This window comes from Lycium barbarum, chromosome 5 (assembly GCF_019175385.1).
Source record: "Lycium barbarum isolate Lr01 chromosome 5, ASM1917538v2, whole genome shotgun sequence".
Lineage (NCBI taxonomy): Eukaryota > Viridiplantae > Streptophyta > Magnoliopsida > Solanales > Solanaceae > Lycium > Lycium barbarum.
The window spans coordinates 19,142,554-19,157,592 of NC_083341.1; the positions used below are offsets into that span (position 1 = coordinate 19,142,554).

General features: G+C 36.1%; 2 protein-coding genes and 1 long non-coding RNA gene across 5 annotated transcripts; 1 reads left to right on the plus strand and 2 right to left on the minus strand.

The window, feature by feature from the left end:
- Positions 1-458: 458 nt before the first annotated feature.
- On the plus strand, positions 459-6,961 carry LOC132640645 (mitogen-activated protein kinase homolog MMK2-like). Of its 3 annotated transcripts, none has more exons than XM_060357322.1 (6): positions 459-1,690; positions 2,892-3,021; positions 4,169-4,306; positions 4,905-5,237; positions 5,998-6,181; positions 6,552-6,961. In XM_060357322.1, exons 1-6 carry the CDS (start codon positions 1,527-1,529, stop codon positions 6,722-6,724), a joined length of 1,122 nt encoding a protein of 373 aa, XP_060213305.1. In that variant the 5' UTR covers positions 459-1,526; the 3' UTR covers positions 6,725-6,961. The 3 variants fall into 3 exon arrangements, with proteins under 3 accessions (XP_060213305.1, XP_060213306.1, XP_060213307.1); XM_060357323.1 differs by lacking the exon at positions 459-1,690 and adding an exon at positions 1,713-1,882; XM_060357324.1 differs by lacking the exon at positions 459-1,690 and adding an exon at positions 2,072-2,382.
- A 787-nt stretch (positions 6,962-7,748) lies between these two features.
- Positions 7,749-10,022, minus strand: LOC132640646 (probable polygalacturonase). The gene is made up of 5 exons (XM_060357325.1): positions 9,379-10,022; positions 9,105-9,279; positions 8,935-9,005; positions 8,511-8,852; positions 7,749-8,183 (listed from the first exon to the last, which is right to left on the minus strand). Exons 2-5 carry the CDS (start codon positions 9,182-9,184, stop codon positions 7,819-7,821), a joined length of 858 nt encoding a protein of 285 aa, XP_060213308.1. The 5' UTR covers positions 9,185-9,279; positions 9,379-10,022; the 3' UTR covers positions 7,749-7,818.
- A 928-nt stretch (positions 10,023-10,950) lies between these two features.
- On the minus strand, positions 10,951-14,614 carry LOC132640647 (uncharacterized). The gene is made up of 3 exons (XR_009582311.1): positions 13,904-14,614; positions 12,488-12,540; positions 10,951-11,491 (listed from the first exon to the last, which is right to left on the minus strand). It is a non-coding gene; the product is annotated as an uncharacterized LOC132640647 (long non-coding RNA).
- Between the last annotated feature and the right edge of the window lie 425 nt (positions 14,615-15,039).

Below are 15,039 nucleotides of genomic sequence, written 5' to 3' on the forward strand. Positions count from 1 at the left end.
TATACTTAAACAAGGCAAGAGAGTACCATAGCATAGCCAATCATGTCAATATATCGGATTAAGTGATCAATCCATTCCTATTTTATAGATTGATCGTGCAAGTTTATATCTTTTTTTTTTCTCCCTCAAGGCACAAAACCTCACCCCATTTTACTCAAATCCATGAATCTCCTCCGTAGGAGTGTTATGCAATGTGGGCCAAATTGTTCAGACTTCCAAAGCAATGCATTAACCATAACATTTGCTCAGATATGGCGCAATCCGAGCCTTTAAGCAATTCAATCATCTTCCCAGTTTATGTTTGAGACTTGCAGACCCCTTTACTAAATATTTGTACTTCAACTATCTTTATTGCCTAAGGTTCGAGCCCATCAGGATCACATGTGATTTGCTGTCTCATCTGTACCTCCTTCATTTAGTGTTAGAATTAATTTGTACACTAACAACCTTCCATATAACGAACTCTATACAATCTTGTGAGATTTCCATTACTATAAAGGGGTTTGAGTTTGAATAGAGTACGTAAGTAATTTCTGTATCTACATAGGTATTGCAATAAGTAGGGGTTCAAAGACGAGATATTGTGAGGTGTATGCTTAAGTGAGTGATCAGTGCTATAATAGATATTTAGAGTAATTTCCTCTTATAGTTAGCGGTTGTTTAGTTCACATACTAGTTATATGGGATTATAATGCAGAGTTATTTAGGAAGGAAATAATAATGAAGGGATGATTATGCAGTGATTGATAATGAGGAGATTGTTATACATTAAAAACTAACATTAAATACCTTAATAGTTCAATTCCGTATTGTTAATACACGTATCTTATTCCACATTTTATATCTAATAAAATAATACATACATTCCTACATAACTTAATGCCTGTATTATTTTATACAACGTCAAATGCTATATTGTGATGATTTATGTAACCAACCAAACTATATTATCTTATGCACTGTGCTGGATTTTAGGCTGAGATTAATTATTCAAAACCATCAACCAGACAACCGCCAAGTGTACTTTTAGTTGAATGGCAAAATGAGAATTTCCTAACGTATACCGCAAACAAAATCGTTGCCACAAAAAATTCTATAGTATTACCTATGCATGTAAAATACAATAAATGGAAGCATGGTATGTAGTCAATGTTTACACACTTGTGTGGTGAAAATTTTAAAGAGGACTCTCCATTACAATAAAGAGAAAGGAAAAAAGCAAAACTCAAAGAAAAGTCAATTTCCTTCACGGGCAACAACAATGGCACCCTTCCAGTTCAAAAGTTCCCACATGATCACGTATGTACTCTCTAGAAAATTGAAAGAAAGAAAGAAAAGAGAATCACCACAACTCTTTACAATTTAGTTGTATTATTCACCACCCAAAAAGGAAAAGAAAGGAAATGCAAAGGATCTTTTTCTTCTTCTTCAACTTGGAAAAAAACACTTCCCTTTCATTTTAGTGTTGTAGTACAAGATTCTTTAAACCCTTTTTTGGTCTGAATTTTGGGTGATTTTCTCGAGCTATGTCTATCGATTCGAGTTCAGCTGATCATGGTAACATAAGAGGAGTTCCAACTCATGGTGGTCGATATGTGCAGTATAATGTGCATGGTTCTCTCTTTGAAGTTTCAAGAAAATATGTTCCTCCTATTAGACCTATTGGTCGTGGAGCTAATGGAATGGTTTGGTAAGAAAAGAAATACTTACTATCTTTTTATATGCGTAGGTTTTAAGTTTTGCGTGTCTTCTTTTGCCCCCCTACTAATAGTTACAGGTATGTGAATGTTTATGTTATTACCATCTGATTTACATAGTGATAGTGCTCTCTGAAGAGGAGCAAAGCTTGCCCCTGCATGGAGATTGAGTTGTTTACCTTGAGGTTATAGCTTCATCGTTTCACCTATATATGTTTATTTTCTTTGTCTATATAGTGTCAAAAAATGTAATTACTCACTTTTTTCCACTTTATATTTCACTCTTTTTGTTTTTAAGTCTTTAAAAATAAAATAAAATATCTTTCTATATTTGGAAACTCTTGAATTTTAAACTTCTCATTTTTACACTCAATGAAATGTTTTTCTAGTCATAGAAATGTCATATTCTAAGAATTCTTTTGGTATCTGCCAAAATCTTTCTTTCTATCTCAAATTTGAAGGCTTTAACCATTCAATATTCGAAGTTGGATCCAGTGAGTCAGATTGTGTGATTGCTATGTGAAAAAATCTGAATCAGATCATACTCAACCATATCGCTTATCTTATGAGAGAGAGTGAGAGATGCTTAGCAGTGTCGGGATCAAAATTTTCACTAAGGGGATTCAAAACATAAAGAAGTAAACATATGAAGAAATGAAGCGGATTCAACACCTACTATATATATGTAAAAGTTAATTTTAACCTTGTATATACAGTAGTATAGTTTTTCGTCGAAGGGAGTTCGGATGAGCCCCTTCTGATACCCTAGTTCCGCACATGATGCTTAATGATGTTCACTTCTTCAATTGGTCATTTTCTAATATTACATGTCTCTAAGGTTTTATTATGATGAGTTTCCATTATATTTTGAGCTTTTTGATATGGTTGCTTCTACGTTTCCGTTCACATGACTATTATCTGCTCAAACTTACTTTTTCTTGTATATATGTGTGCTCTCATCAATCTAATGTAAACTTTTGGAAGTTGTTCAGTATGATCACTTTACATGTGATATATCCTGTGACTTTGTTGAAGCCTTTATTAATTATTAGGGGTACTAAAGTTTTAGACTATATTTAACTTTTTTCTCCTGTTGCAATTAGGATCTTTTATGTTGCACTTGTCCTCTATTTTATTACTATGTGAAGCAGAAATGCATGTTAATTTTTTTTTTTTTACAAAATTTTGTTGCAGTGCTGCTATGAACTCGGAGACACGTGAGGAAGTAGCTATTAAGAAGATTGGGAATGCATTTGATAATGTTATAGATGCCAAAAGGACATTAAGAGAGATAAAGCTTCTCAGTCACATGGATCATGAGAATGTGAGTATTATTGCACCTCTCCACAAATCTTAATATTTCCCCTTTGACCAATCCATCTTAATTTGTCTTTACCATGTATATTCACTAGAAAGTTGACATCTACTACTAGCTAGTTTACTACTTCCCTCTGGTCCTTTTGCATGTGGGTTTTTGCTGATATACTCCCTCCGGCTCCGTCCGTTTGACTAGATACGGATTTTAAAAGATAAAGGGAGACTTTTGAATCTTGTGATCTTAAATTAAAGATGTGTGTTTAAATCTTGTGGTCTTAAACTTGCCTTGTAGAATATTAAAATTGTCAACTTACTAAATATAGAAAGAGACACTTTTTTTTTGTGACAGACCAAAAAGGAAAGTAAGACACTTAAATTGGGATGAAGAGAGTATATGAAATTTGGTTTTCTTTTTCTCTGGAGTGGGGTTTGAGTTGTATACTGTATCACTAAAAGGTTGCAGGCTGAGAAGGGTAATGTGAAAAAGAATAAACTTGAGGACTCTAAAGATACTTACTGATATACAAAACATATCCAACAATTGTGTATATTATATGGATATTTATACATATTATATGTATATTTTGTGTTCACAATATGTATGTATACTATATGTGTATGTATACTTAATATACAAATCCTAAACATTTGCTGGCCATTATTCTTTTGAGCGGTCCCAAAATTATAATATTCCATACTATTATGCACACTTGTTTTCAAAAGTTCTGTCACCAGTAAGAATTGGTATCACCAGTTGTATTCATACCTTCCATGCATGATATTGGAAAAAAAAAAAAAAAAAAGAGAGAAAAAAACATAATGAATATCACTCTGAAATTGTAGCCCTTTTTATTTGTAATAGGAGTTGGTTAATTAAAGGTATACTTCTAATAAATAGTTAGGAGAGAATAGAGATGCCTAAGATTACAAGTTTGAAGTGAACACTTCTTCCAAAATGTACTGTTTCTTTGTCAAGTTCAACCCATTTTCTAAGATTAAGATGATATGTCGAGTTTAATAGTAAGATTTTCCACTTGAAATATGGGAAGTATGTGTTTTTTTTTTTTTTAATCTCTGAGTACTAATTTGTATTAAGCTCTTGTGACTAATGATTCTGTATCCCAGTTACATTCAACTTTTTTTCCAATATGCAGGTAATTGCAATTAAAGATGTTATAAGGCCTCCTCAAAAGAAGAATTTCAATGATGTGTACATTGTTTATGAACTGATGGACACTGATCTTCATCAGATTATTCATTCCAACCAACAGCTCACTGATGAACACTGTCGAGTAAGCTACACTTCATGTCGCGTACCAAATATTCCATAATTGTTGTTTTTCTTATCTAACCGGCTAGCTGGATTTAGTATTTGGATATGTCGTTCTAGTTGAGAATATAATTAAGTAAATAAAAGTGTGCTCTCTCTAACAACTTAAGCTTTTAGATGAGATAATCTTGTTCTAAATTGTAATCAAATTCATAGCGATGGACCTAGGAATTGTTGGTTTGAGACATCCTTTGGGGAATTTATTTGGGAAAAGGGTCAAATTTGCCCCTTCACTATGTGAAAAGGATCATTACCCTCCGTTATACTATCGGTTAAAAAATACCCCGCTGTTGTCTATATGGTTTAGATATACCCCTCCTGCGTTAAGACTGTCCATGGTGGACACCCAATCCCACATGACACTAACATTTTGATGAGGCGGACGCCATGTGGCATTGGCATGCCACCTCAGCGCCCCACCCATTTTACGCCTACCCTCAACAAGAATAACCTAGGTTTTCTGATGCTGTTGTTTCATATTTTGAAATATACTCATTTGGGATTTATCAGCATTTTTTTATACATCATAACATGATTGGTCACCTTTTTTGATTTTGTAGCATTTTCTGTACCAAGTATTGCGAGGACTTAAGTACATTCACTCTGCCAATATCTTGCATCGCGATTTAAAGCCGAGCAATTTGCTTGTGAATGCAAAATGTGACCTAAAGATTGGAGATTTTGGGCTAGCAAGGACGACAACTGAGACAGATTTCATGATGGAGTATTGTGTAACACGCTGGTATCGTGCTCCAGAGTTGCTACTAAATTGTTCAGAATATACATCGGCCATTGATATTTGGTCAGTAGGCTGCATACTTGGTGAAATATTGACAAGACAACCCCTTTTTCCAGGCAGAGATTATGTACACCAGTTGAGACTTATCACTGAGGTATACTTGTACATAGCATCTGTATTTTCTGCATTATGCAACATTCTGACAGATACCGTAGGGGTCGTTTGGTTGCTGGTTAGAGAGGAGTTATTCACGTGTTAAAATTTGCATAACTTTATACATTGTTTGGTTATAACAAAAAGAGAAAATAATCTTCACATAGAATCTAGCATAAGTTATACCATGTTTGGTTGGTCTTTTTTCCCACATAAAACATAACATTGCTAATACAACATTTGGTCCATGTTTTTCTTTTATGCATAACCAATATATGTATAAAGCTATGAGAGAATCTATTTATTATTTTATGCAAGGTAGAAGATTGAATAACTAATCCCTGCATTACTGATACCTACACAACTAATTCCTAAAGCTACCTGCATAACTAATACTTGCATAACTCTGACCGACGACCAAATGACCCCTTAGCTTTAGCAGGAATATGCTGAATAGTGATGGAAACTCTGAACAAGAAGAGCTCCATGTGTGATATCTCCTTCTGATATTTGTTTATTGTTTGAACTTTTGCACCTTTGTACCCACTTATTTAGGATTTCTGTTAATTTGTGATGGAAACTCTGAACAAGAAGAGCTCCATGTGTGATATCTCCTTCTGATATTTGTTTGTTGTTTGAACTTTTGCACCTTTGTAGCCACTTATTTACGATTTCTGTTAATTTGCATGCAGTTAGAAGTTCCTTTTGGCTTCAAGTTGAGCCACTCTAATCTGACATGCTTTATTTTGTTTTGTCAATAGCTTATAGGCTCACCTGATGATGCCAGTCTTGGGTTTCTCCGGAGTAATAATGCCCGGAGATACGTTAGACAGCTTCCAAGGTACCCAAAGCAACAAATTTCTGCCAAATTCCCGAATTCATCTCCTCGAGCTGTAGATTTGCTTGAAAAGATGCTCATCTTTGATCCAAGCAGGCGTATTACTGGTAACAATTTAGATCCTTTTTCATTTTTGGCCCGTCGGCTGACGGGCGCTACCCAAAATATACAAAACCTATACACTGATTATGTAGTTTTTTTTATGTATATACATCTATATTATCTGTATACATATATGTATATTATCGGTATACGATATGTATATTGTCAGTATACAATATGTATATTATATGTATATTTATACTTAGTACACAAAACCTATACATTTTCTGGGATTTTTGAGTATTAAGGCTCATTTTCACAAAAATCTGTCTAAATTTACTAAAATGCTACAGAAAGTTGAAAGAGGACTACTAAATATATTCTGTTCGATCGTTAAGATTTGCTGGTTAATGACCTTTTTCTGGATTATTGCAGTTGATGAAGCTCTGAGTCATCCGTACTTGGCACCTCTTCATGATATCAATGAGGAGCCTGTTTGTCCAAGGCCTTTCAGTTTGGATTTTGAGCAGCCATCTCTGACTGAAGATAATATCAAGGAGCTCATCTGGAGGGAAGCTGCAAAATTTAATCCTGATCCAACTCATTGAAAGAAATGTGGTTATATGATGTAAAACAATAAGCGTTTGGTTTGGTTAGCTTTCTCTAATATAGTGTATTAGACTAGTAATGTTCCCCCCTGAAGATGACTGAATAAATATGGTGGAGCTCTTGAGTTCAAGAAATTGTTAGTGGCTTAAAGTCAGATACTTATTCCCTTGTTATGTTTGGTTTATTGGTATTGTATAAAGAAGCCAAAGAGTAGCCTGCGATCAGATGGTTCTATATACCGACTCCTCCTTTGATGCCTGAACATTTCACCTGTTCAAGTGGTTTGACATAACATGGAAATTGTTCATGTGAGAATGGACAGTGAGCGGATGAGTTTTGAAGTTGTATGCCTATTTATAAAAGGTGCCAGGATTATGGAATGGCTCATTGTTCTTGAAGTGTTCTGCATGTTGATAAGAATCTCTGCTTGGTCCCTTATGAATGTGCTTTCTGAATAAGTTTCCTTTTGTTAGGTATATTAATTTGGCTTCTTATTAATGAATTTGCTCTAGCACCACATGAAAACCTTGGAATTTTTTGTAAGATATGCACATTTTTCTGGATAGAAGTCTTTTAGTCATGTTAGAGATTTATATGCTAGTAGAAAATATAGCGGACTTTTAGTACCTGCGGTGAGCTTAAATAGAGTGACATCGTCGGTTCCTTATTATCACTCGTGGGGTGGTAGTTCCGTAACACCACTTAGTTGTTATGGCACCAGTAATTCTTGTTCGGCGTTAGGGGGCCCCACAAGTCATCGGTGTTGTTTTGAACACAGATCGGTCACACTATTGGTTTCTTTGGATTGATAAGGCCGAAAGGCAGGTGGTCGGGAACACTAAAGGCCCTTGCTCTGGGCGCTAGAGGCCGTTGCTCACGCATGCGAAAGGGTGTTTTGGGAGCACTAAGGGCGATTTGCACCACCAGAGTCGATTCATATAACCGACCCTAACTTGTTTGAAGTTGAGGCATAGTAGTAGTTCTTGTTGTATGCACATTTTGCTGGATGTTCCAGGGTTAACATTGAAGATGAAAACACTAAAACTTCAGATGTTCATTACACTTATATTGCTGATACATTTAGGAGAGCTTATCAGTAATTCAATCTATAGGAACATCTTTGCATCTCTATGTTATCAATGGCCAAACTGTCTGTAGGAAAAGTACACATTTCAGTCTTCTCTGGGCCCTGATCAGGCAGCAACTGGCAAGGTGGAGGCTGCACACCACTTGTAATTCCATATACATCAGTGCAAGTCCATGGATACTTCTTGGCCTTCTTTGCCATACTTATTGTCAGGTTCGACATGCAGATTCCGGTGAATGGATCCCCAGAAATACCCTCAAGCCGAGCAGCCATCGACACGTTCTCAGCCACCACATCCCGGTAATTGATCCCTTTGATCTCTGGTAATGCATTCGGATCCCAGTGAGTGTCAGCATGTGATCCATAGTTGCCTGTCATTAGGGGTGACAAAATTAGCGCATGCAAACATAACCCGTCCAAGTTTCGACTGGTCATTGACCCGCCTATTTATTAGCTCAGCCCATCAAAAATTGGTGATACATGAGAAAACTTGTCAAATTATTTTCAAAAAGGCATTTGCCATAATATAAAAAATAATGATAATTGCATTAGGTACTAAAAAATTATAACAAAACAAACAAAGAAATTAAAACTTAGTAAAAATTGGGCGGGTTGAGTTAAGACCCGCTTTTTAGCCCATTTCAACCCAACCCATTTTAGCCCAAGTAACTTTTGACCCGCCCATTTGACATCCCTACCTGTCATCCAAAATACCCATTTCATGGTGTGAAGTGTCATCCCTTTGACATATACATCTTTGACAAAGCCGCCTCGCCCGACACCTGTCTTGATCCTGACCCCTGATTCCGTGTTGATGGCCGTGATGTCCTCGGCTCTAACATCTTGAATCCCGCCTGACATTTCACTTCCTAATGCTATTGCAGCACTATAAGGTGAAATGCAAGTGAGGCGCCGGATGATCAAGTGACTTGTTGGCATTCCATACTTTATGCCATATTCATCCCAACCACTTTTAACTGCCACACAATCATCTCCAGATACAATGTAGTTGTCTTCAATTCTCATGTTTGTGCAAGAATCTGTAAAGAACCACGAAAAAGAGAGTCGATATACCATTAGCTTTTTCTCATTGATATATATATATATATAGGAAAAACAGACCTGGATTGATCCCATCAGTGTTTGGAGATTTTACTGGAGCTAAAATAGTGATGCCTTGGACAATGATATTGCTGAAATTTCACAATAACCAAAGATTCTTGATAAACTTTGAGTGTAATAGATAAAAAGTGAAAAAAATGAAGATTTTGGCTTATTAAAATTTAAATCACCTGCTATAAACAGGATGGATATTCCAAGATGGAGAATTGACAAGAGTTAGATTTGATATCTGAATTTTATCAGAATGCATAATTTCAATCCGGTAAGGCCTTGTGTATTTTAGCTTTTTGCTGTGAAATTTCTGCCACCAAAGGGCACCCTGCCCATCTATTGTCCCATTCTCACCTAATCATTTATAAAACAAAGAATCACAACTTTTTTAAAATGCCTTAAAAAATTGAGAAATTAATGGCTGATAGGCATATAAAATGTTACTATTTTTACCTGTGATGATAACATCAGTAAGGTTAGTGCCAAATAAAAGACTGATGTACCTTCCACCTGCCGCATCCCTCCCATGACCATATGAAGGTAATGGGTCTATAACTGCTGGATCGATTAATTCGTATTTATTCAGCGTAGAGTCGTGGAGTGATGGTAAATTTGTCTCTGAGACTATAGTTTACGGGTTCGAGCCGTGAAATCAGCCACTGAACCTTGTGTAAGGATTGGCTGTCTACGTAATACCTCTTGGAATGCGACCCCTTACCCGGACCCTACGTGAACGTTAGATACCCTTTTGCACTACATAGGGCCCACATAAGAGGAAAGCGTTCCCACCACGAGTTTGAGTTTTAACTCAAACGCAAGACTTCTATTTAAAGATGGAGGGGTCTCATTCATACCACCACTTGCTCCTCGGTGATATGAAAGTCTTTTGCAAGAACATAGCAAGAACTCAATTTTAGAAAAGGTTATACAGTTTTAAGGAGGGAAAAAACACATTTACAAAGGGAAGAATTGCTTTTTAAAGAAGCATTTGGTATAAAAGTTGGTAGAAGGAAGAAGGAGCATACTGTTTTGGTTCTTGTTGCTCTAAACTGCACTAAAGAAGAGAAATTAAGAGTAAATAGTATGGATGTGTCTTACTTAAGGGGAGAATGAGGCATTATATAGACACATTTTTTGTAACTGATCTGTTGCAACTTTTTTGTTTCAAGACTCTGAAATCTGTGCCGTGTTTGGATTTAGGTAAAAGATTCTCTGAAATGGACATTTTTTCTGCACCTTTTTTCCACTTTTTGATTTTGTTTTATTTGCTTTATATATATACGTACAGATAACAATATAGAATTTCAATGATCACTCGAGTAGCCTACCATCACAAAGTTGATTACTCAATTTATTACAGTACTACTATTTTAGATTGTAGTACAAACAACTTTCATGATAAAGTCACTCAGCCTACGCTTCAGTTACCAGTTAAGTACTTTACTTCGTCCTTTAATATTCTTACCTTATCTTAGTGATGTCAATCCTCTCTTTTATAGTAGGCCTCTTGATGGGTGGTCTACAGACCAAGTAAAAATGCAGCAGTTTCCACGCTATTAGGCTTATATACATAACATTTCCACGTTATTAGGTGTCATAACATTTCCACATTATTAGGTGTATTTACATAACATACGTTTTTTTTTTTTTTTTTTTTGGGTTTAAACATCCCGTAGCCAAAGGATCATTGGTCTAACTAACCGGATGTACGTCAAGTAGGTCCACCAAGGAAGGTATAAAGAGGCGGATGTATGGGTATGAGTTCATCCGAACCTAGGAATTTTGGTACCAAATCTCTATATGTGTTATAAAATTCACTAAATAAATACGCATAACTAATCTTGATCTCAATATATTAATATAATAAATGAATTGTGGTAGAAATTCGGACTCAAATTCATAAATTTCAGATTCCCAATCCGACTTATTAAGGAATTCTTTATTTTCAGAAGCCGAATCCTAATCCTCTCAATACGAATAAAAGTATTCCACTATGGCCACAACCTTGTTTGATTCGATATTGTCACGACCCAACCCCGTAGGCCGTGACTAGTGCCCGAATTGGACACTCATATTGCCTGTTAACTGTAATCATTTAACACTAGCATGTCACGAACTTATTTGTATAAACAGGTAGGGTGTTATTTTTAAAGCTGTCAAAATTTTGTATGTCGTAGGCACCTGTCTCCTGAAGAATTAAAATTTTTAAACAACAACATATATATATTCCTACGCAAGCCGACAAGGCTGCCACGATATGCAACATACCAAACATACATATATATGCAAGCCGACAAGGCTGCCATTACGAATGGGTACGCCCCAAACATATGTCATAATCATAAAACGCGTCAACAACCATAAACAGACCCACACAAATGTCCACAGACCTCTAAGAGTAATGACCGTATCATATGGCGGGACAGGGCCCCGCCGTACCCAAATAAACTCATATGAATTCAATATAAGGGAGTTATACCACAAGCTAGGCTCCGGAACAAAGGAGCAGTCAAAATAGCTGAATAAGTGTCCTAAGCTGGCGGATCTCCGAAATGAACGTCTGTACCTGCGGGCATGAACGCAGCCCCCCGAAGAAAGGGGGTCAGTACGGAATATGTACTGAGCATGTAAAGCATGAAACATAGTGATAGACTCATACTGAGATAAGATGTATAGGACTCAATGCAACTAACAGAATTTCATAAAGACTTGCCTTTGAACATATTTCATCTGTATCATTCTCATATCAATGTCAATATAGTGTTTTGTAATCAAAGCTGCATAATCATTCTGTATATAACATATATACGTGTCCCGACCCTCTAGTGAGGGGCTCGGTAATTAAAATCATAGTATCATAAACATGCACATAGACGTGTCCCGGCCCTTTCATAAGGGACTCGGTAATAAGGAATATATATGCCCTCCTGGCCACCATCTCCATATCATCATATCATCACATCATCATATCATCATATATATATAACGTGTCCCGGCCCTCTAGTGAAGGACTCGGTGAATATAGTCATAGCATCATAAACATAAACATATACGTGTCCCGGCCCTTTAATGAGGGACTCGGTAATAATATAGTAGATGTGCGCACAAGAACGTGTCCTGGCCCGGGACTCAGTGAAGGATATAGCGATAAGCACGAGCAGAATAATAAGCAACCACATATATGCAATGCATCTTTTGAGACTCAATAGATAAGCAACTAACCAACTCTAAGGTATTGGGATAATAATCATATTCAATTCTTTTCAACTCTCATTATAAGCCATAGCAAGGAACGTTTCAGCTTTCATGTACATGTATCAATTTTCATGATGTAGCTTTTGAAAATCAAGTATACTTCTATTCATGCCATTCTTTTAAGAGTAGGAACTTCTATACATCATTCATTAGTCAATCATGTAGTAGGCTCGTGACAATAGCATTAAGGAAATATAGAATCATAAGTCATGCATGGAACTAGAGAATAGAATTTACCCCAAGGTTCATATCATTTCATACTTACGTCTAGGACATGCCAAGAAAAGAAGGAATAAGCTTTACATACCTTTAGCGTTTAGTTGTATTCTAACTTGTACTTGCTGCCCAAATACACTTATCCTATATCAAGATATCAAGAGCTACAATTAGTCTACAAGGGAATTCAATACGTATCTTAACGTTAACAATCCCTTTCAAACATTTAGACCACGTTTCGTTCGCATTCAAACCAACTACATACAACCAATCCAACATCAATAATCATATGTTCAATACCAACCCGGACAGCCCACATAACATTCCAAATATCCCACATTCACAACATTCCATAACGATTCACATACGGCTACTACATTCTCAAGTTACTCCTAATAATCCGTAGCCTTAACGTTTTCGTGTAACAACTTTACAACAACCCAAACAACGTAAATACAATATAGATTCTTAACTATCATTAGTATTTCCAATTTATAGAAGACAGCATGTCCAAAACAGTTCCTAACAATAACACGCCCAAAACAGTCCCTAACCAATCAACACGCCCAAAACAGTCCCTAACCAACAACATAAAGGTGCCCGGAATTCTTGCAAACGTTTACGAACATACCAAGCAAACCACATATGATTCTTACACATTATTTCATGTCTTCATTTCATATAATTTCAGTAAAATACGACCAGCAGTCACAAGATAAATATATCACCAAATTCGTACGCAAATAGCTACATTGTCGACACTAAAACCTTACAACGACAACAACATGTTTAATGACATTACTTTCATGATCCTTGGAACTGTTTTAGCATCATTTACATTCTTATAACAGCCCACAAATCATTCCAATTTCGACCTGAATCATTGCACTTCACTTTCACTAAACGTTCACAACAAGAATCAACACTCAACACATACAAATTCACCTCTAGCACTAAAACAGTCCACTGTTTTTGGACTGCTCGTATGCTTCAACATAATTCATTTCTTTAACACCTTAATTCACATATTCAACATGCATACAATACACCACAATGTCCATAACAACAACAATCAAAAGGTGACATAAAGCAGTCCCTAAATCTCCCCTAAAACAGTCCCTTTTTCACGGCTACAACACCCTTCCCACAATTTCATGATTTTTATCCGTTTATCCAACTACAATACATTCAATCCATTTCCAATACATGTTCAAGAAGATAAATCATGACTTCATTAGAACCTTCAACACACAGCTCATTTTCATTTCAAGAAAAACAGTCAATATCCAACATGCAACATCACAACCAAACTTCTACAATCTTTGTTCATTTACCTATGTTGATACATATTCAATTCATCAACAATACAAGTAAAATGAAATCAACCATGACTTCACCAATACTCATGGCTAACTCTCTACTTCAACTACAACAACAATCCAACAACAACCTTCATGAACTATACATTCAAATCATCATGCAACACAAGAACAATAAACATTCTTACCTTACAACTTGTTCTTCACTTTGGCCGAATCTTCAACCCTATTGAGGTGCTACACCTCCTTGTTTATTTCTAACAACTACTACACGTTCTTGTACACTAGATGAGGAGTTGATTTGAGGAAGAAAACTGATTTTTTTTTTTTGGTGGTGGAGCTTCCATGACCGTGGCTCTCTTTCTCTAGTTGGAGAAGATGAGAGCTTCTCTCTCTTGTTCAATTTGTGGCATTGGGAAAAATGAGTTGGCATGCAACTTTTGGTCAACAAAGTTGGATATTTTTCTGCCCAAGGGGTCTTGCACGTTCCCCCAACTGAGCATGGGCAAAAATCTGATTTTTGCCATGTGTTTGTGGGGCCCACACGGCCACAATTGAAAAATTGTGAACATTTAAGTCTTAATCCCCGCTCATCCAACTTGCATCGTCCATATCTCATTACCCCGATATCGTTTCGACAAGCGGTTTGTTTCATTGAAAACTAGACTCGATGAACTTCGTTTTAGGCTTTTGAAACACCTTAAAACTCCTCATATACTAGGAGATATGCCTCCTACAATATAGACTAAAATCGGGTCCGAGATTTTATTGAAGTTGTTCCGATTCATTTCGTTTAACTTCTAATCCTCTTCCAACCTCATGTAACCTCTTATGCATACATATACACACTTGTATACATCAATAAATATCCATATACACATCTCGAAAGGTCCAGAGAATCACAATAACTTTAAACATAATTAGAGAACTCACACAACTTCGACGAAACTCCAATCGCAAAAGTATGTTCATATATTTTGTCCATCTTCTATATCATTACTAATAATCTCAAATACTTTAAAAGGTCACTCGCATTACCTCATATACATACTCATAACGCGATTTCAAATCCTTTAGGTTACCATGTCACCTCGAGATACTTAAGACAACCATATATATAACGATATTCTTACTAACTCGATTAACTTTCCTTGAACCTTCTTAACTCATTCTTTCTTGTTTTAACACAGTAGCACGGATTATTATGGAGTGTAACAGATATATACACAACATTATAGTTTTTTGTTTTCCGCCTGGTGTACGTTACTCGTTTTTGGGCTCGATTAATTTAGATTTGCGCCACAAAATCTCACTTTGGGAGTAA

What these genes read in the sequence shown, in the direction of transcription:
- LOC132640646 (XM_060357325.1), bottom strand. Translation starts at nt 9,184, where the DNA reads ATGCATTCTGATAAAATTCAGATATCAAATCTAACTCTTGTCAATTCT. An exon ending in ATCCATCCTGTTTATAGCAG is followed by an intron (nt 9,006 to 9,104) that starts GTGATTTAAATT and finishes GTGAAATTTCAG; the next exon opens with CAATATCATTGTCCAAGGCA. An exon ending in CACTGATGGGATCAATCCAG is followed by an intron (nt 8,853 to 8,934) that starts GTCTGTTTTTCC and finishes GGTTCTTTACAG; the next exon opens with ATTCTTGCACAAACATGAGA.
- LOC132640645 (XM_060357322.1), top strand. Translation starts at nt 1,527, where the DNA reads ATGTCTATCGATTCGAGTTCAGCTGATCATGGTAACATAAGAGGAGTT. An exon ending in GGAGCTAATGGAATGGTTTG is followed by an intron (nt 1,691 to 2,891) that starts GTAAGAAAAGAA and finishes ATTTTGTTGCAG; the next exon opens with TGCTGCTATGAACTCGGAGA. An exon ending in TCCAAGCAGGCGTATTACTG is followed by an intron (nt 6,182 to 6,551) that starts GTAACAATTTAG and finishes GGATTATTGCAG; the next exon opens with TTGATGAAGCTCTGAGTCAT.